This window comes from Schistosoma mansoni, chromosome 5, assembly GCF_000237925.1.
Source record: "Schistosoma mansoni strain Puerto Rico chromosome 5, complete genome".
Taxonomy (NCBI): domain Eukaryota; kingdom Metazoa; phylum Platyhelminthes; class Trematoda; order Strigeidida; family Schistosomatidae; genus Schistosoma; species Schistosoma mansoni.
Genome location: NC_031499.1, coordinates 172952 through 194833, shown reverse-complemented (window position 1 = coordinate 194833; position 21882 = coordinate 172952). Strand labels below are relative to the sequence as shown.

The 21882-nt window shown below is 37.3% G+C and overlaps 1 protein-coding gene across 1 annotated transcript in view; it reads left to right on the top strand.

Moving 5' to 3' along the window:
- Smp_136270 (serine/threonine kinase) overlaps nucleotides 1-21513 on the top strand; it is a gene marked incomplete at its 5' end in the record, with an annotated part of 29146 nt that extends 7633 nt beyond the window's left edge. The window contains 7 exons of the mRNA XM_018797537.1: nucleotides 2801-3039; nucleotides 4999-5124; nucleotides 7688-7801; nucleotides 8598-8680; nucleotides 11679-11862; nucleotides 13509-13829; nucleotides 20707-21513. Of these exons, the coding sequence (XP_018652569.1) occupies nucleotides 2801-3039; nucleotides 4999-5124; nucleotides 7688-7801; nucleotides 8598-8680; nucleotides 11679-11862; nucleotides 13509-13829; nucleotides 20707-21111 (1472 nt within the window). The 3' untranslated portion in view covers nucleotides 21112-21513. The remainder of the gene's footprint in view (nucleotides 1-2800; nucleotides 3040-4998; nucleotides 5125-7687; nucleotides 7802-8597; nucleotides 8681-11678; nucleotides 11863-13508; nucleotides 13830-20706) is intronic.
- Nucleotides 21514-21882: the final 369 nt, after the last annotated feature.

Genomic DNA, 21882 nt, shown 5'->3' with positions numbered 1-21882 from the left:
GAAACTAATGTGGAATGAATTCAATACATTAAATATTAATCATATTTGAATAGATCACTAAGTGAAATATTTTCAAGAATTTATACATGCTTCAGAATATGTCAATGACAAGTACAAATAGATGTTGTTGATAATACTAGTTCTAAGTTTTTAAAATGAAGGTGATTTATTCTGAAACTTTAACTGATAACTTATCATTTATTCCTAGAAGATTGCCACCTAACTCTCACTGCAGTTGAAATTTACCTTAACATCAGCAAAAACGTCTACCCGAAATTTTTATTGAGATCATGAATCTCTCAATGTTAGACCACCATTGGAAACCTGGAAGTATGGAGTGGCTGTTTCGTCGTAGCATGGGTTTGATTGAAGTTACACACTAAGATTATTGGATGCCAGTTCAGTGGTCTACAGGTTAAGCTTCTGCGTGCCAGACCGAAGGTCATAGGATGGAGTCCCGCTTGCGGAATAGTGGATACGTACTTCTAAGGAGTCCCATACCACGATGAGATAGCTGTCCGTTGATTTCAGGCTTTCAATAATGGTCTAACGTTGATTGATTTATGATCCCAATCGTTTTCGTGATATGGTAACGTAATTTTATCAATGTTCATTTTCATACTTATGCCTGTTAACCTTCGTGTAGGAGCATATTTAACTCCGCCTGTATTCCCTTCGGGGGCTACTGCCGGTCGCAAGCCCGGGTAAAGGAGGAGGGTTGGGCATAGGGTTAGCGACCCCAACCCGTAGAAAACCAACTCTCTAAAAAAACGCTAACCAGACAAATTTCATACACAAATTTATTTACAGCTGAAGCTGTAGTTCTATAAACCAATAAAGAATGAATGTTTTTCGTTTGCCCTTGTATCAAATTTTGGAACTGTGGGTTACTTTCCTCAACAATCCAAAGTCTCACACGGATTCTTAACCTCGTTGTTCGAAATAGACTGGGGCAATATAAAAATGATTGTTTGTTGGTCAGGTAGTGTACTCTCTAATGGATATTTGGACCTACGTTTCTACTTGGTCTAAAGCGAAAGGATGACATTATTAAACTAGACATAATTTCACACCCTTAAAATTTTGAATTCCGTACACTACTCACCACATTTAGTTAATGAACATAGTCAAAATAACTTGAATTACTGAAGTAGTATAGTGTGGCACTGATAGGGTAGTACGATTTAAAAAATTAAATCGCAAATTTTACACTAGAGGTTTCATAGTGATTGTAAAGTTTTCGGTCTTGGCTATAACACCATTAAAGACTTAGAATCACTGGACGGCCGTTTAATCCTAGTACGCGACTCCTCGGCAGTAGACATCCATGACCCCGCAATCAGTAATGAAATCCAGGACCTTTGGTCTGACGCGCATATGCTCACTGCTGGGTAGCTGAAGATGCAAATCTTTCAATCCTAGTGAGAAGCCGTGAATAGTAGAGTTCAATCCTTGTCAGGTTCGGGCCAGTTATCTACCATAGGTGATAGACAAAGGTTGCACAATATCCTGAATTGATTGAATGTATTCAACAGAATCCATCAGAACAAAAATTATACGCCTACAGGACGTAACATACTATAAAACAAGTAAACAATGCATTATAATATGAATGCGAAATGTTGATTGACATAATTTTTGTCTTTTCGGTGAAAAAACAAAGTTTTGGTAGCAGTTCTGAGTCAAAAATCAATCGAAAACGAAGAATATAATAAATGGTATCCTCTTATAAGAAAAGGTGCTAGAAATGAATCAAGAGATCATGTACGGATACCCCAAGCTGATGTTATTTAAGAAATTTGTAGAAGTAGGCATCTCAAGTGAATTCTGTGAGTGTTCTAGTGGCTGACTCATGGTTTCGCTAAGTTGTTAAGGCCAGTTACGTGTATATTAATAAAATTAACCGCCTTCACTTCATCATAAAGCAGACAAAAGTATTCACTTTCATCTCAATCTCCAGTGATGGGAAATGGAGCTTGCTTTGCAGAAACGTGATAGGGTATGTAAAAAACAACTAGGGGAAAATGTGCAAAGAAGTAGCTTACACTGAGTCACAAAATGTCAAAAAAAACTTAATTTTCTATTCATTTGAATATTACAATTACATTATTATGTTTATAAAAATATGCAAATGATGTATTTAATGCGTGAATTTTATATTTTACAAAGGCATTGTGTAATCTTACATAAAACAATAAATTGGTTTTCTTCATCAAATCCTTCGTTCACCATAAAATAACATTCTAGTCACTTCAGGAAATCGGCGCTTAAAAAATTTCTCTTGCCTAATCATTCATTAATTTTTAAATCATTCAAATCTATGTCTTATAGCCAGAATTGATGTTTTTGCATTGCATGTATTTTTCGTATTTTCACTAGTTCAACGGCTTGAGTTTCACTCTTAGAGAAGTACTTTCCTGAAAATAATAAGGTTCAATTATTAAGTATTCACTTTTGCAAGTATTACATATTTAGTATCACAAAATATGAACCTGATTCCTCTCTCTGAAGTTACCCAACTACAAATTAGTAAGCAGACTAAGGCACGTCAGCTTGGCTAGTTCGTAGAGGAAGCACCCAGGCTGTACATCATAATTTTAGTATGCTATGGACATTTCAGATACATTGGGATCAAGGTATCTCTAGTTATCCACTCGATGGCTCTATACTAATGCGTTATAGATCGGTTTAATCAGAAATGTAACTGCGAAAGTCACAAAAGTGAAGCGTTAGTGTTCTCTGATGGTATGAAAATCGACCATAAGATCTCTTCTACATAATTCCTGTTTTAACCTCCTAGATTATCTTCTCTGCCATGATGATAAACTGGAGGGTCGTCGCGTAGCGTTTATTTGGTATCTAGTTCCTGATAGTTGGGACAGTCAAATAGATGGAGGCGAACTACAGTTGTATGAAAGTCAGCCAATCACCGATGACAATAGTGACGAAAATTTTTTCCCAACTCAAATTTCCACAACGATACCTCCTAAACGCAATATGTTCATGTTTTTTGAAGTATCACCTCGATCGTTTCACCAGGTAACTGTATGGTACAAATTGCTTATGATTTTTTTGTGTGGATTTATCTGTTATAATTTGTGTGGCCTGCCTATTAGAGGGCTGTGAATTATCGATCAGACCAATGGCACACGAAACCCGTACGAACAGTCTAGAGTACTTATCGGTCCTGCTCCCTGCATAGCCCAGCCAGTTAAGTCCAGAACACCAATAACAGCCTCTACAATATGGATCCTTATATTTCAAATATACTGAGTTTATATACCAATCAAACAGACCACATCGTACCATTTGGAAATTCATTGAGGCTCTAAGAACAAATCCAATTTAACTAAATTTAAAATCAGACAGTTTTAGGGACCTAGCTACAGCACGTGAAATGAAAAGAAAGGTAGGTAACAGTGCCTATTAAAATGGCCGTAGACAATTGCAGAAAGAGATCAATACTGGATGAAGTATTACAGGGAGTACCGCACACGTGTTGAAGTCCAGAATGGTCGACAGTTCTCTACTTGTTCCCCACAATTATGACTGATAGCGATATAGTATTTCTGTGCCCATCGTTGTGGTGAAGTCAAACAATAAGGTTTATGTTGCGTCAGTTCTATACTTTTCAAACCCTACGGCTGAAACAGAAAGTCAATGAGGTATGAGAGAATGAGGGATTTAAAAATGAACACTTTTTAGCACTTTCATGTTTCACAACTCCGGATTGAATACGATGAACGAGTTTACTTCCATCCCTTTCTTCCCTTCTCGCTTACCAGATAGAGGAGTCCAGTTTTGTATAGAAACCTTGCTAGTAAAGAACTCATGTTTCACAACTCCGGATTGAATACGATGAACGAGTTTACTTCCATCCCTTTCTTCCCTTCTCGCTTACCAGATAGAGGAGTCCAGTTTTGTATAGAAACCTTGCTAGTAAAGAACTGAGGAAGAATAAAATTACATCAAACTTGAATAGTTTTATACCGATTCAATTCTTCCCTTCTCGCTTACCAGATAGAGGAGTCCAGTTTTGTATAGAAACCTTGCTAGTAAAGAACTGAGGAAGAATAAAATTACATCAAACTTGAGTAGTTTTATACCGATTCAATTGTTTATAGTTTATGGACTGGGAAATTATCACTGAACACAACAAAAATATGTTGAAAGTTGACACTAAATCGCGATCGATATTTGTATTTTCGAAACTCAAAAAATATGCATTCGACAGTAGCAGATACCTTGAGGTAGTGGTCAGGTTTGCTTATTGCGATGACCTAAGATAATTTTTTTAGTTAGAACACATTGCTTCATGTCGATTGGAAAACGGTAAGACTAAAAACAACGACCTTAGTTACGAAGGCGAAATCGTACTATTGACTGTACTGAAGTGTGATGACAATGTGCTTCCATCAGACAACCGGTATCCGTAGCGATATTGTCTTTTTACAACAGAAGAATGAGGTTTCAGATGATCCACTCTGAAAGTAACAAACCTCATTTTTTACTAAAGATTTCTGTTGTCAGTAGTAAGTTCTTTCAGATATGGAGCTAACTCATCACGATCTACTCACGAAAAGGTCGCGTAAGACCGGCTTTAAGCAGTTGTTATTTGAAGTCTGGTCACTATTTCAGACCGACGAGACCACTACCTATCCCGTTTCATTTTCAGGTAATTCAAGGAGAAGTATCCTCCTACAACACATGTGGGCAACTGTGAAGTGATAACCGTCCTTAAATGTTTGATAACACTTGAAATCAAGTTGTCTTAGGCCAAACCCCTTCATTATTTTTTATTATTTCTTTATGAATTCCTGATCATAGTGGTAGGGAAACTTCTTAAGAACATTGTCAATCTATGTTTTGCTATTTATCGAAATAAAAACAAACGTTATTTTGAAATTTGTTACAAATTCTTCTGATCACAGATTTCAATTGAATTGTCATATTAGTGATGGTAATTTAGTGTTCATCATTTTATTTCTCGTAGTTTAGGTTGCAGAAGTATTTGGTTATTCTAAGCGTTTATCATTACATGGATGGTTTCATGGACCAAGTCTATGGACTGTAGATAATAATATAATGCCGTCTATCGAGAAAATTTCTCCTATACACATAGAGGTAAGTTGTTGAGAAGATATTTTCTTCAATCGTATTTGACTCACATCTTGCCGTGTGTCAGGTAAAAATTTCTGCACCTTACTAAATAATTCACTGAGACCCAAGTTCGTTCCTTTGTTAGTATTCGACTGTTATGAAGGTGGATCTGATGCGACTCTATAGACGGGAGGACTTATACTTAGCGGCACTTCAGAGAAGAAAGTTGCACGCAAGTAAAAACAATAAGAAATACTATTTTCGAGAGAGATTTAATGTTTTAGTATGAAAAGTTTATATTAGTAGACATCACAATATTCATAGCTTTTCTCCAAATATAATAACTGATAGAAGTAGTTGTGATTTGTGTGACATTTCAATGGTCGAAAAAGTACTGAGACATGGAAGATCACAACTATTGTTGTCTTAGCAACCCTAGCAGGTCACAATAGTATTAATTTAGGTCAACCCTAACATATCGCCAATACATTTAGAGGATTTCTCTCTATCTAACAATGATGCATTGTACTAACATGCCGAGATAGAATAGAATAGAGCTTCTAAACTATTGATTGATAATGGTACTGTCTAAATGTGAAGGTTGTAGAGGCTGATTATAAGCGTGCTAAACTATCGCTTTTAATTGACATATCAAACCTTAGCCTTCAACATGAATGAGGCCCCCAAATGCCCTGGTATGGCCGAGAGTGGGGAGAGTCCGCTCTCCCTCTCGAAATGCTCTCACATGGCCAGCGAATATATAGCCTCTGCCAGGGAAGTCCTACTCACTGCCTTCTCGTGCGCGGGGGTGTTGTTCACAAAAGTGAGAGGACGAAAAGCGAATGTCCGGCGCTTTAACCGGGTTGGTGGACAAGGCGAGTCCACCTAGGGGAGTTGGAAAACCCTCACTCCAAACCAATGGTGCACATGGGCTCCAGTATCCTGAAGGAACAAATGGCGTACGAATCAATCATTGATCACCGACTACCATGGGACTGCATCTCCTCACGATGCTCCACTGCCTTGCGGACTAGACCTTCAGGTCAAAGGCTCGGGGTGTGGCCCCCTAAGAAAACCACCTGCTTCAGTTTGGGCACCTCAGCAGTGTCACAGCCCTCACACAAATCGAATGACATTTGTGCGGCGCATATGTATCTGGTGCTTCCTTGTACCAATATTTATGTGTTTAAATAAATAAATAAATATATAAAACATGAATGAGAGACCACTTCGCAAAAGTCCACCTCTGTTTAGAAGCTAAGTATTTGTCTGATGGACTATTGAATTCAAATTGATCCTTTGTAGCTTACATTTGTTTAAGCTGTCCACTACTCCTGAGCAATAGAAATTAAAAGAAGAACTACTGATTACTATTTTGAATCCTCATTGTATTTTCTGTGGTAGCTGATATGGAACATCAAATTTTTATATTTCAAGACCAGGCAAATAGTAGTCTTAAAGAATAGGACGTAGCACCTATCCTAGATTCCACTGCTGTCTACAATCCTAGTATACCAAGACCTGTAATTAAAAAGTTTGATCAATTTATCTACTGAATATGCTTATATATCAACAAAGAGTAATGATATGCAGCCCTCTAATATCAAGAACGGTAAAGTACAAATCTTCACTTACTGAGTTAGAGTTTTGCTTGGATTTTTATTCCCAAAAGACTATAATTGCCTAAATAAATTTCCTATCATTTATGTATCCTACATATGGAGCATAGCATTAAAGTCATTCTACTCCCACACAGACACATACACATCGACTTTTTCCGCATTTTGCCTAATCGACAACTGTTTTCCAATCACTGTATTTTCTTCATTGTATAATTGTTCCTCATTTTTAGTCTGTATTAGAAAATCCATACTACACTTAATAAATAGCAAAACATTTATGTGCTTAACTTCTTATTTAAATCTTTACTATGATGGTTCAATTTAAGCTATGTTGGATTTATTTCTCTAATACAACACTTGCAGAATGCTGATTAGTGTTGGGGATGGTTGGAAGAAAGTTAGGGTCGGTCAAACCAAAACATGGCATCACTAACTGCTGGTTTTAGTCATGTTGGTAGATGTAGACTACTTGTTTGGGGTCCACGTGACTATTGTAACTAATGGTTGGAGACTCTGGGTGATATAGTTCAGAATCGATCACAATAATGTGGGTGTATCCACTGTTTGTCTTCCCTTTAACTGTGAGACATCTTTCTTTCTAACAACTAATTCTTTCTTTCTGTACTATATCTTATACACAATCTTTCTTGTATATATTAATACCATTAAAGTAACTGCTTCTATGAATATGGTGTTCATCTTGTGTTAATGAGGTATGGCAACTTGGAGCGATACATCTATGTGCCTGGTTCTACGTTGTAGCTGATTGACTGAATACGACACTTCGAAGTTGAAAAATCAACCCCTTATATTAAGTTGTTGAAATTTGTGTCGAAATCTTTAGAATTAATGGTTTAAGTTACGCAAGAGATTAGAAACTGTGGTACAGTTATACTATTTACATTAATTGTTGGGTTCAACTTTAAGTTCTATTAATTAATATCTCATTGTTTTATTGATTTCAGGAAGAACTAGTTTATCAATGGATTAATCCAATCTACTTTGATACGGAGCAACTAAGCAAGATTCGACGAAGATTTTGTCGTTCCTCAGAGATTCAGTTAACTAACTTTATAAAAGTAAGTTCTACTAAGATATATGAAACGTGTCGGCTGGAACAAGATATGGCTTGTTTTGTGAGTATAGTATTAGAGATATCTCCGAGCATAACTACTGTCTATCAGTTTTGCTAATATACTCATTTGTATCATTCATGATACGTCTGGAGAAATCAGTTTCTAAAATATATTGAAATCATTTAAAAAAGAGTAATATCTACCATAATGGTTGTTAAATCACCTCGATGAGCTCCACAAACATAGTAATTGAGTCGTGCACAAGGAAGTCTGTGTCTGCTGCTTTGATGTCCGGTGGTTTCGGTGTGTCTTGTTTATTCAAGTGCTCTATTTACCTGTACCACTGCTCTCGAAAGTCAGTGGTCGACTCTCGTTCTTAGTTCGTGACTGGCCAATTTACTGAACAATATTTCCCTACAAACCAGTTGGTTGTATTATATAGTTTTATCATATTTCATTGTCTTGTAACTTGTTCTGTTGTAGGTTTCAAGTCTTCTAGTGCTTGTGTATGTAGGTCTTTTGTCTTGGCTCTCTCCGCTTTGTTTGGTTGTTGTTGACTGCTGCCTTCGTGTTTATGCTTTCTTTAATGTTGCTCAATCTGTCCACAGAGATCCATCTTTTATCCTGGTCCTTGACTTCTCTTCTTATTGTAATTCCTTTTTAATACATTCCACTTTTAATTTACTTCTCCTACTGATTAGCTGCATATCTTTACTAGCCCTATGCGTTATAGAATATTTTATATCTATTATTTTCAATGCTTTATTGTAAATACTCCTTTTTCATTTATTTAATTTAGACGGATAAATGGATAGAACTTGTTCAATGTATAAAAGGCATATCTGCACAGAATTGGTTACATTGTGGCCCTCCCAATAGAAGGTGATTATTAAACTAATTATTAGTTTCATCTATTTTTTGTAAGCTGAAACATTCTAAATGAAATCCATTTCATATTGCCATATAATTAAATTCTTTACCAAGACAATGACAAAGTATTTCCTTTAGATGTGTCCAAATTTTCAAAAAAAAATTACAAAATGAGTACTCGGTTAATCTTTATGAATTAAGTGATATCAACTGGACAAACGTTATAAGCTAGAGAACACTAAACAGATATTTTGGCCTAGTTTTATATATTTTAGCGATTCGTACTATGGTGAACGAAAACACTATTGGCGACAATCGAATGTATTTGATCATAAAATTACAGAATCTCTTAGTAAAATCTGTGAATCATACAGTGAGTACTTAATTTGCAAAATATCAATCAGTTGTCTCAGACTTCACTGTTCTTTTTATTCCCGTTCTTTCCTTCTCGACCTTCTACTGCCAGATATTCTATTCTTGACTAGAGTTATATACTCCTTATGTCGATATATATAGCACACACCATAGTATCCATCACACTATAAGGGATCCCATCCAGTACCATTGATTTAGTTCCTAGTTACTTGTCATGATCTTTATTTCTACAACCCCTATCACTATCCGATATTATGAATAAGTATTCTATCTTATTTCAAGGAATCCATTTGGAATACATTGAATCATTTTATCCAGTTATTTATTCATTCATTCATTTCTTTTACATTTAATCATTACTAGTTGTATTAGTTGATGATAAAATTGTAGTAATTATCTAGTATTGATAATATTGATTTTATGTATTTCTTTTGGAGTATATTGAATTGAATTTGATCAAATAGTTACCGGTAAAAAATTTTTATTTGACATGGATCGTTTATTTTTTTACTTTTAGTAAGGGTCATATTGATTTTCGATTGAATTTTTTTTCTTCTTTTTACAAAACATACACATTATTGATCCAAGTTCGAAACTAGTTGTTTATATGTAAGATACAATTCATCATTTTCAGAAGGGGTTTTGTGGAGAATTTAGTATTTTCATAGTTCAAAGCGTGAGTCAGTTGAAGCTAGACCACCATGGAATAGCTGGAAGCACAGGACGGCCGTTTCGTCCGTACAATTCTTTTGTTTTTCCTTACAGGGAATTCAATAGTAAAATACAGTTTTGTATACTTAACCTTGAATTTTGAACAATCAAGTTTTTATTAGAAGTCGATTTGAATGTTTAACGTCAATGTTTTGTGGGTTAGATGTTCAATCGAATAATTCCGTGACCCTATTTATGTTAATACAGTATATATATGACTTTATTATGTATAATTATATAAGGGCATGTCCATTACTTATGTTCATTGGTTCAATCACTTATATTTATTTAATAATCTTATTGTTGTATCTCGAACTTCGAATCCTTAGTCTATCGCACGATACTTGAGCACTCGAACGCTAGAACCTTCCCAAGTCACAAATCAAAAGACAGAAGACAAGTAGAAGGAATGTTATTCCAAACAGTATCGATTATAGTACAAAATTGTCAGGTATTTATAGTTTTTAGTAGAAACAAAATCATCATTATAGTTGTCCAATCCGCAGACGGGGAGTTATCAGCATTGTCCAATAGGGAAGCTCCACGTAGTGATTCTAGAATATTCTTCCCAAAGCTGATTGGATGGAATATGTTGGGCTCCTTCTGGGCTTCTTAGAGCTTCCTCGACTTCACCTGTGGACCATCCTCACACATAAACTATACCTTCATATCACTTACAATAAATGTGATTGATTTCTTTCTGATTGCATTTGAATTTATACAAAGAAAATTAACTCAGGAATCTCTGTTTTGACAGTAATAGTATTAATTTCTTTATTCCACAGTATCACTATCGCTACTGTAAGAAATTCTTAGCACAAATTGCTGATTATTGCAATGAACTACTGTTTAGCATTCATTCAAGTTTTAATTTTTCATGTATATCTTTCAGTATTCAACATTAATCATCCATCTTGATTTGCGAAAGTTTTACATTATGTTATCTCCTGTAATTATTTTTCCCCATTAATTAATGAATTATAATAGATAGGTAAGTGAGTGATATAAAACTGTGAAAGCGGATTTGAAACGATGATCCAACTGAGATTTGTTCAAGGCAAAATAAAAGTTAGGAACTGCTGACAGGATGTTTTCTTTTAAAATTCACTTTCCTAATAATTGATAACCAACACTACAAATGAAGACACATTTATTTATAGATTTTACTTGGATTCGATGATTGATCAACGGATATCACAAACAAAGAGGGGTTGTGTTGATATTATAGTAATTTTAGGGTTGAATTCATGAGTCAATTGGAGTTAGACCACCATGGAAAACCTGGAAACACTAGACAGCTGTTTTATCTTAGTATGGGACTCTTTAACAGTTCGCATCCACGATCCCGCCTCACGAGGTTCGAACCCAGGACCTATCTGGCTCAAGGATCTTAGGGTTAATTGTTCGCGCCAGACCGATAGGTCTTGGGTTCCAATCTCGCGAGGCAGGATTGTGGATGCTCACTGTTCCCATACTAGAACGAAATGGATATCACAAAGTCAATTTTACACAGAATTAGCACAACAAAAACTGCTTATTTATACTGAATAAACATCACACTGAATTGAAATATGTGCTCGTTTTTTATTACATTCTGACAGTAATTAAAAAAACCGCCCTTTATTTTCTCGATGATGTTAAACAAGGAGGAAAAATGTTCTAATAATTCCTGTATTTCAGTTTGAGTTTCTCAATAAGCCTTTTATAATATGATGGGTTTTAAATACCTATAGTTGACATTCATAATTATCCAGTTCAAATACTTTTTAAACAGAGAGATTCATTCAAATCTTTGGTCGGTTGAAAAATAGGCGGCTCAAACGTATGTATATGGGGGGCGGTCCTTAGGACAATTAAAATGTTGTTAATAATCTACTGTTATTGTGTTATATAAATAACTTTCTCTTTTTTATATTTTACATAGAAACTATCATTGCTTATTCAACACAAATTCAAACACTATACCTGATTTATGTGATCAAATTATTCGTTTGTTTAAATCAGAAGCTATGTTAGTCATATTGAGTGATATCACTGGTATTCAATTACATCCATGTAGTATAATCAATAGTATTCAAAATACTACTGTTGTCAATGATAATAATATTGTAAGTTGCGTTTTTTTTTAATGACTGCTAGATTATTATAGAACTAGAGCCTTGAACCTTCGAAAATTGATTACCGAAATACAACTTTCTATCGGATAATTGAATTGTATAGCACAGACATGCAATTTTAGTAAACCGAAATCTTACTAAATTCCATCGGAATAAATTTGTAATGGTTCCATCAATGTATTTCTGTTTAAATAAAGCTTACACAAATGTTTCAATGTACTTTGAATCTCTTCAGGAATCCATATTTGCGACTCTCGGAATGCTGGATAGATCATCGACACTTATCATCCTTTTTAGTTAAAAAAAAGGAAACCTACCCCTAACATTCTAGCATTGTTACTCATAGTGACCAGATGACTACATTTTGTCAGCGTCTTCTCCAGACAGGATCGTCATCCACGTATTTTAGGTAAACGATTGAATGTTCATGGAGAAGTTCAATTTTTAAAAAGTTGAACGATGGAAGAGTTATTCTTAGGAGAATATCTATGACAAAGTTAAATAAAATCTGATGAACACAGGTTGATATGGCCTATTCTGATGACAGTTGGCCATATGCTCTAACTCAACCATTAGCGTTCAAATAGAGAGCCTACATAAGGTTTATATACTTCCGTCGTCCGCTGTTCCATAGCAAACGCTGCCACATAAACCTCTCAATAAGTGATTTCGTATGTTACGTTAAGGCCCAGTGATTCAACTATGATCAGAAGTTATTAAGTGTACCTACTCTCTATAACTTGACGAAGAATATTTATTATATAAATGCATTCATGTCCAGATCTGACACCAAGCTATTATTTCTTGGGATAGAATGAATTCGTTTTGTTCTGCAAAACCTGATGTTCTTGCTCTGTTTAAATTTATATTTTTCTTGGGTTTAATTTTAATGACCCTTAATTAACCGTTGAATAATCGGCAAAGCTAATATTTTGGACACTCAGTCAAACTAATCCACCTGTAATTATCACAAAAGGATTTTAGTCTTTTATTATAAAGTGGAACGATCAGCTATCAAGGTTAGTCAGATGGGATTACACCCGGTTCCCATTCATTAGTATGTACCTCAATCAATCTTATTTTTAAAACTGATCCACTATCGTTAAACATTTTCGGAGTTAAAACTTCAGTCTCTGCTCCCCTTCACTCCGGCTTAACATAAGATTTTGCAACTTCCTTAGTAGTTGACATTCTCATCTCTCATCTAGGTTTTTTTGGAATGAGTAACTGGATGATATCTGAAGACCGAATGCACTGTTTTCTGAAATATTCTGTCGATCGTTTCAGTCATCCTGGACTGATGAAGATCACGGTCCTATACTTTCTGGAGGCTCTCTTATTACTTTATTTAATAATACGTTTTTCTTTGATCAGTTTAAACGGTTGTTTGGTGTTATTACTGAAAAGGTTTACGAAATAGTACGATTGATGTCTAGCATTTTCAGTCTTCACTAGTTTGTCAATCGATATCAATCTAAAAATGTAATGTACAGAGTAATTCCTTATGAGTGAAAATCGACCTTATCAGTTCGGTCGTAAAATCCGTTGTATTTAGTTTTGGGTTTGTGTATAAAACTGTTACTCACTGTCATATCTGTCCGAATTTATACATCTTTGTATTGGATGGTCTTTTTTAGACTAATGAAAATGCACCTCAGTCTAAGCGCATGAGAACTGAAGATATAGATAATGTCACCTCTCCAAGCGATGCTGATCAAGACTGTCTAACACATTTAACTGAACCTTGCCTACGTAAACTTCAACAAGGCAGCTATACTCTGCTCTCAGATGCTGATATGGCTGATCAAGGTTGGAGACTGGAATGTCTACTACACATCCATGGGTATGGTTTAAAATACCACAATGATAAGAAAACCCAACTTCAGGGTATAAATTCTCAGTCAAATTCATCATTTAGTGGGCAGACAGTTTATGTTGCTGATGGTGAAGAAGATGAGGTATGTTGGTTTGGTTATCATGCATAAGAAAACTCTCCTATGAAATCGATAAATGAAACTTACTGAACATGGTTAAGTTTGTGTATTGAAATATAAGCCATACATATTGTATGAAGACTTACGACTCGATGGTTTAAAAATTGAGTGATTAGAATCATAAACTACAATCTTGTATAGGCTTCTGTATGCTTCAAAATATGTATCAAATCTTTATTATGATTCTGTTAAGTGATATTTCAATGTCTCTGAATCAGTTAAAAATATCAATTCGAGCCCCCAAATGCCCTGGTACGGCCGAGAGTGGGGAGAGTCTGCTCTCCCTCTCGAAATGCTCTCACATGGCCAGCGAATATATAGCCTCTGCCAGGGAAGTCCTACTCACTGCCTTGTCGCACCACGGGTGTTGTTTACGAAAGTGAGAGGACGAAAAGCGGATGTCCGGTGCTTTAACCGGGTTGGTGGACACAGAAAGTCCACCTAGGGGAGTTAGAAAACCCTGATTCCAAACCAATGGTGCACATGAGCTCCAGTATCCTGAAGGAACAAATGGCGTATGAACAAATTATTGGTCACCGGCTACCATGGGACTGCATCTCCTCACGATGCTCCACTGCCTTGTGGGTTAGACCTCTAGGTCAAAGGCTCGGGGTGTGGCCCCCTAAGAAAACCACCTGCTTCAGTTTGGGCACCTGGGCAGTATCACAGCCCTCACGCAAATAAATGAAATGACACATTCAACTGACAATTATATTCTCGCTCATACTAGAAACAAAACAATTTGCATTATTACTGTTATTATTATTAATCATTATTATTTACCATATCGCTAATTCACCCCCTTTTATCCCCAATTTGTGTAACCTTACTTTTCAACTTATGCAGTAGCTCGCCCACGGTGGGAACTCTGTCCCATCTAAACGATCTCCAGTCACTGTCTGGTTGAAAGTGAATGCTTCCACCGATTACGAATACTGAAGCAGTCTTTCTGAAACCACGTACGCCGTTCAAGCTGGCTTCCTTCAACGTTCGCACACTAATGCAGATCAGACAACAGATAGGGCTGGCTTTGTCGTTAGAAAGTCTTAATGTTGACGTTTGTTGTCTATCCGAGACCCGTATTCAAGACTCTAGTGAAGTACTACAAATTCGCTCTCCATCTGTCGCCTCGAAAAGCTTGTTCCACGTGCGCTTATCCGGGGACTCTGTGGCATCTTCGTCCGGTCTTGCTGGCGTTGGTATCGCACTAAGCGCTAGAGCTGGGGCAGGACCAATCGATTGGATCCCCATTAACAGTCGGTTATGTGCTGTTAGATTAGAAAGTTCCATCAAATAGAGAAGAAATCGGCGTGAGAAACGGTGTCTTTTCGTCATCTCCGCTTATGCCCCTACAGATTGCAGCCCGGATGCAATCAAGGATGAGTTTTACCACCAGTTAACTGTTCTTCTACAGAAAGCGCGTCCGACAGATATTGTAGTATTAGCCGGAGACTTGAATGCTCAGGTCGGGCGTCTAGGCACAGAAGAGAGTCGTTTAGGTGGCCGATGGGGACTTGTTGGTCGCAGGACAGATAACGGGGACCGTTTGCTGCAACTGTGCACAGACCACAACCTGTTTCTGGCTAGCACTAACTTCCGGCACAGTCATCGCCGATGTGCCACCTGGCGTCCTCCCTCTGCATCCCAAGCCTGGACTCAGATTGATCACATCGCGATCAGCTACCGCTGGCGTGGTTGTGTACAAGACTGCCGCTCCCTTTGGAGTACCTGTCTGGAGTCTGATCATGCCCTGGTCTGCGCCAATCTTACCTTACTTTTCAGTGGCTGAAGGATTGACCGCCATCAACGGATCGATTTTAGTAAACAGGCTGCAACTTCTGTTGCAAGTAAGTATCGAGCAGAGCTAGCTTCTAGGCTAGCTACCATCCCACCGAAAAGTATAGATGAGCATTGGTTGCATCTTCACGACGCCATGAAAATGGCGAGTAAAGCCGCTTGCGGCTTCGCGAAAAGTCCCGCTTATAAGCACTGGGTTTTTTCTGGCTCCTTACAACTGATGGAAGCCCGTCGGTCTACTCCGGGTGACCGTGAGTTTGACCACAAACGAAGGCTGTTACGTAATGAAATTGGGCAAAGCTTGCGTAAGGACCGAGAAGCCTGGTGGTCGGAGCGTGCTAATGAGATGGAAGCAGCAGCTGCATCTGGTAACTGCCGGAAGCTCTTCCAACTCATCCGAGCCACTGGCAGCAAGAAGTCTGGTGTGAGTGAAACAATCTACGAGGATGACGGGATGCCAATCACTAACATCTCTCGACGTTTTGGACGATGGGCGGAATTTTTTGAAGGGCAGTTCAACTGGCCTGCTGCTCCGGCAACATCAACCAGTTTGTCCTGCCCCCCATGGCCGGTGATGACTGATCCACCAAACGAGGCGGAAGTCCGCAAGGAACTCCAACTCTTGAAACGTTACAAATCACCGGGCCCAGATGACTTACCTTCGGCTCTTTTTAAAGATGTTGGTGACTTTCTGGCTAAGGAACTGACTGTGTTGTTTGCAAAGGTTTGGGAGCAAGAAAGTGTTCCAACATCATGGAATGAGTCAATAGTCGTCCCTATCTTTAAAAAGGGTTCACGTTGTTCCTGTAACAACTATCGGGGGATAAGTCTACTTCCGATTGCGTCCAAACTATTGGCTTCTGCCATTCTTCGTAGGTTGTTTAAAACCCGAGAACGATTGACTCGCGAGGAGCAGGCTGGTTTTCGTTCTGGTCGAGGATGCATTGATCACATCTTCACCCTCCGCCAAATGTTAGAACACCGTCATACTTATCGCAGGCCAACAATCGTAGTGTTTCTTGATATCAGGGCTGCCTTCGATTCGTTGGACAGGACTGTTCTCTGGGATTGTCTATTGAAGAAGGGTGTGCCTGAGAAGTTCATTAACATCTTAAAGGCCCTGTATACGAACACCTCAGGCAGAGTGAGGGCATACAACCACCTTTCTCCCTTGTTTCATTCGAGCAGCGGGGTTAGGCAGGGTTGCCCGATCTCACCATTCCTCTTCAACTTTGCCATCGATGACATCCTGGAAACAGCTCTGATGGATGTAAGTAATGGCGGTGTGGATATGTTGCCTGGAGAACGACTTCTCGACCTCGAGTATGCGGATGGTATTGTCTTACTGTGCGGTAATGCCCAAGGCATGCAATCCGCACTTAATCAGTTGGCAATCAGTGTCCGCAGGTACGGCATGTGCTTTGCACCCTCCAAGTGCAAAGTACTCCTACAAGACTGACAGGATTCTCATCCTGTACTCACCCTGGATGGTGAGCAGATTGAAGTAGTTGAGAAGTTCGTGTATCTAGGTAGCTACATAAGTGCTGGTGGTGGCGTGAGTGATGTGATTGATGCACGTATAATGAAAGCCAGAGCGGCTTATGCCAATCTGGGCCATCTTTGGCGCCTTCGTGATGTTAGTCTGGCTGTAAAAGGTCGGATCTACAACGCGTCGGTGAGAGCAGTTTTGCTCTATGCTTGTGAAACCTGGCCTCTCCGAGTTGAGGATGTTAGATGTCTCTCTGTGTTCGATCATCGTTGTCTCCGAAGGGTTGCTGACATCTAGTGGCAACACCATTTTAGTAATGCAGAGGTTCGGCATCGTGTGTTCAGGCGCAGAGACGATAATTCAATTGGTGTCACCATCTTGAAACACCGATTTCGGTGGCTTGGACATGTTTTACGAATGTCGTCCCAGAGAATTCCACGTCGTGCATTATTTGCCGACTCTGGGACTGGTTGGAAAAAGCGGAGAGGAGGTCAGTGTATGACATGGTGTCGTGGCATGAAAGAAAGTTGCAAAGGGCTAGCTTCTGTTGGTCCTTCACGACTCCCTGACTGGGGTCCGAGAGATGGTGCAACACAGTGGCTAGAGACGTTATCAGATATGGCTCAGAATAGAAGCCAGTGGCGATCCTGCTGTAACCTTCTTTTACTTTCTACATAAAGAGTGGTTATAACTTTCTTAACTGAAAGAGTCTTCTGGTTGTACATTTCAGTCCGCCTTATCTTTTCATCCCTTCCCTTCTTACTTTCATTTTTTTGTGTGGCGCATATGTATCTGGTGCCCTTTTGTACCAATATATATGTGTTTAAATAAATAAATAAATAAATCAATTCGAACCTCAAAAGGAACTAAATGTACTCCATCAACAACATGGCAACGAAACTCTTCAAGGTTAGTAAAATCAAATTCAAATGGTACCAGTCTTCGCTGTAATCAATTGCAGGTTTGTATATTCATCTTCTGACGATGCATTATTGTTTATGAGCGCCAGCATTAGGTGGTGACAGTTATTTATTCAAACTAATGTAAATGTGGTGAAATTCCAATATGTAACCCCTAATGCCTGAAAATCAAATGTTACGCCAATGCAAACTGCCTATGTTCGCCTGTTCTATGCTACATTTTACTGGGGATCTTCTAAAAAAATTAGCGACTTTTTCCCACTCGTCATTTTTCCAGTATGACCTACGTAACTCATAAGCTGTATTGTATGTAGATAAACGATATAACCCAAAGTATTACCAGATTCTTCAGAGCTTATTACAATTTTATATACATGATAAAGATTCGGAGCAAAAAGTGAATTACTCAATAAATTATACGATGATTATTGCAGAGGTTATATGGTAATCTTGTGAATTCCTAACCATTTACCTTCCAATCTTAGCCATTATGATGTCACTAATATCATCAGTAAGTATTACACAAAGTGCATACATTCTCAACGCTCTTTACTATGAGGCATGGTATATCTGAACCTGATATACATTGATAACATTTCCGATTTATATTATTTACAGATCTATCATCTTTTACTTCGTATTCACTAGTCTTTAACATGTTTACACAATAAAGTATACAAATAATATTGTTATGATAAGTGATTAATAGCTCAAATAATTAGTTTCCTAAGTACTATGATAAATATGTTGATGGTATTCGTCAAGGATTGAACATCAGGAGAGACTAGAAAGCACTTGACAGTTGTTTCATCTTAGCTTGCGACTTCTTACAAGTGCTCACTTACAATTCTAACAAAGAATAAACAAAAGGATATCAGGTCTCATCACTCATACAGTTTTCTACATCTAGCAAGACATTCTATTGTATTATATCAAATGAACTCAGGAACGACTGTTATTACTTTTATTCATAAATTTTATGGCCATGACTATAAGTATTTTAAGAAATAGTTGCTGGCTTAAATATTAACGGAATATGTGATAAATATTTGTATATGTACAATTTATTGCCCGAGTATATAACGATATAACATTCTGAGAAACTTTGTTTCTGGTTGTAATCGCGTTCGAACTTGAATTTACAGTAGTGATAGCTTGATTACTATAACCCATTGTTATTGAAAAGGTAATCACTACCCAAACCATTGGTTTTTAAATCCATCTTTTAAATAATAACAACGAATTATACCATTTTTTAAAATTATTAATATTGTTGAGAGACAGGTTCGGGGAGTGCTAAGGGGGGGGGAAGGTTTGCAGCTTTGTTCATTATTGCAAGGGTGGATGTAAATAATAACTCTAGGCCCTAGTTATTATGTTATTCCTATACACAAATACATCACAACAACCGGGTAGTATAATGTATTTTTTCCATGAGAACATAGACTTGATGAGAACAGTTGCTACGTAAGAGCCACCATTTGTATTTCGAGAATAGTAAAATCTTTAATCTCACACAACATTTGGATTGCAGCTAATTAATTGAAATGATTTCATTCTTAAATGTACCAATAGTGTCGTATAGTACTTAATTCATAATTTAACTTTAGTAAAACTTCATTTATATTTTATTTTATTTATACACATAAATACTGGTACAAGGAAGCACCAGGTACATATGCGCCGCACAAATCAAATGAGATTTGTGTGAGGGCTGTGATACTGCCCAGGTGCCCAAACTGAAGCAGGTGGTTTGCTTAGGGAGCCACACCCTTAGCCTTCGACCTAAAGGTCTGATCCAAAAGGCAGTGGAGCATCGTGAGGAGATGCAGTCCCATGGTAGCCGGTGACCAATAATTTGTTCATACGCCATTTGTTCCTTCAGGATACTGGAGCTCATGTGCACCATTGGTTTGGAATCAGGGTTTTCTAACTCCCCTAGGTGGACTTTCTGTGTCCACCAACCCGGTTAAAGCACCGGACATCCGCTTTTCGTCCTCTCACTTTCGTAAACAACACCCGTGGTGCGACAAGGCAGTGAGTAGGACTTCCCTGGTAGAGGCTATATGCGCGTGGCCATGTGAGAGCATTTCGAGAGGGAGAGCAGACTCTCCCCACTCTCGGCCATACCAGGGCATTTGGGGGTAGTAAAACTCGATGTTTATATACGAAAAGGATTCACTGTTTATTTGCCATCATTAGTATTGATTACTGAAAAGAGAAGATAATTCTTAGCTCTCTCTCTCTTGTTGTCATAACTTTTTGGTTGAATTTCACTTGTATTAAAGCAAATTCTAATGGGATGCAGTTGTATTTGATAAGTTACTCTTTCAATCAATCAATCAATCGAAATGATTGAACTTGAAGGTTTGAAATTTACCTTGACACCCTTTGCAAATGAAGAGAAAACTTTTTTTATTAAGTTGAGAATATAAAATGCCCATTTTCCTAGAATATTGAGTTAATAAGTGAAACAAACAAATTGTCGCTGTAAATCATATACTTCCTTCTTTTTACGTATATGGTTCATACACATATATAGACTTCGTAGAGTAATAAGCATTGGTTCACATTAACCTTAGTTTGCTTTCCATTAACAGTAATGATAAATTTGATTTTTAACTTTTTTCTTTAGCTTCTAACTGTCACACCATCAGATAACGCTTTGACTTTAGTCTATGCTGGTCCGGCCACAGCTAGTTTCTTGAAATATATTAACTACACAACTAACCACTTTCCTTCAGATAAGAATCAGATTATCAAACAAGCTGATTGTAATCCATTGATAACTACTGATAAGTTATCCTACTCGAAGACTGATCACATGAACAAAGATCTTATTCAACTTTTTGATTTATCAATTAAATACTTCGAATCAAAATCCGGTCCTGAAGATGTGAATAGTCTTCAAAGTGATAATAATGATGAGGTCAGTAGCATCAGTAGTCTGAGTGAAAAAGAATCAATTATATCATCATCCCAAAATGGTGACAGTGATTTACAGAACGACGAGGATGAGGAGGTCGATGAGATAAAATAAACAATTGGTGCTTGTGCATGTGTAAAATCATATTTTTCTGAATAACCGAAACCTTTTGTATTTATAAAACTATTGTATATCAAATCCTTTTTGTATTTGACTATCTTTAACTAAACACAGTTGAGATACTTTCTTCAATCATTGCAATTCAATAATATAACGTAAGGATATTATTTCCTTTAGATGATTGTCTATTTTCTAAACAAATATGTGTTGTATAAAACATCCAAATGTCTCTGTATAATAATGAATATTACAGTTTGTAACCTTGATGACTCCTGTTAATCTTAGTTACTGTATCGCTTATTACCAGCTTCAATCTCTGTTACGTCCTTGATCTGTCTACCCAATAATATACAGGAGGAAACTTTTCTCGATCTAAATTAAGGACTTGGCGCGATATACTATCTGTTTTAACCTTGAAGCTAGAAATGCGTAAGTTCGAATAGCAATTAATAGCCTTAGGCAGAGGGACGAGAACTTTCCTATCACCTGATTGATTGGCAAATGAGAGAGAGAAGATGAGTCTTATGGACCATTATTCGATTCATTCCTGATTCCCAATTCATATTACTGTAAAATGATACATGAATTAATAGATGACTAACATGACCACCGTGCACAAACCGGATATTAGGGTAGAAAAATAGAATATAAAAGGTTACGTTTGAATTACAAAGGCTTTGGAACAGAAAATAGTATAGCAGTGAATCATACATCCAGCAAAAGCTTATAGTTTTAGAATAAACAACAAAATGTTAGTATTTTGCA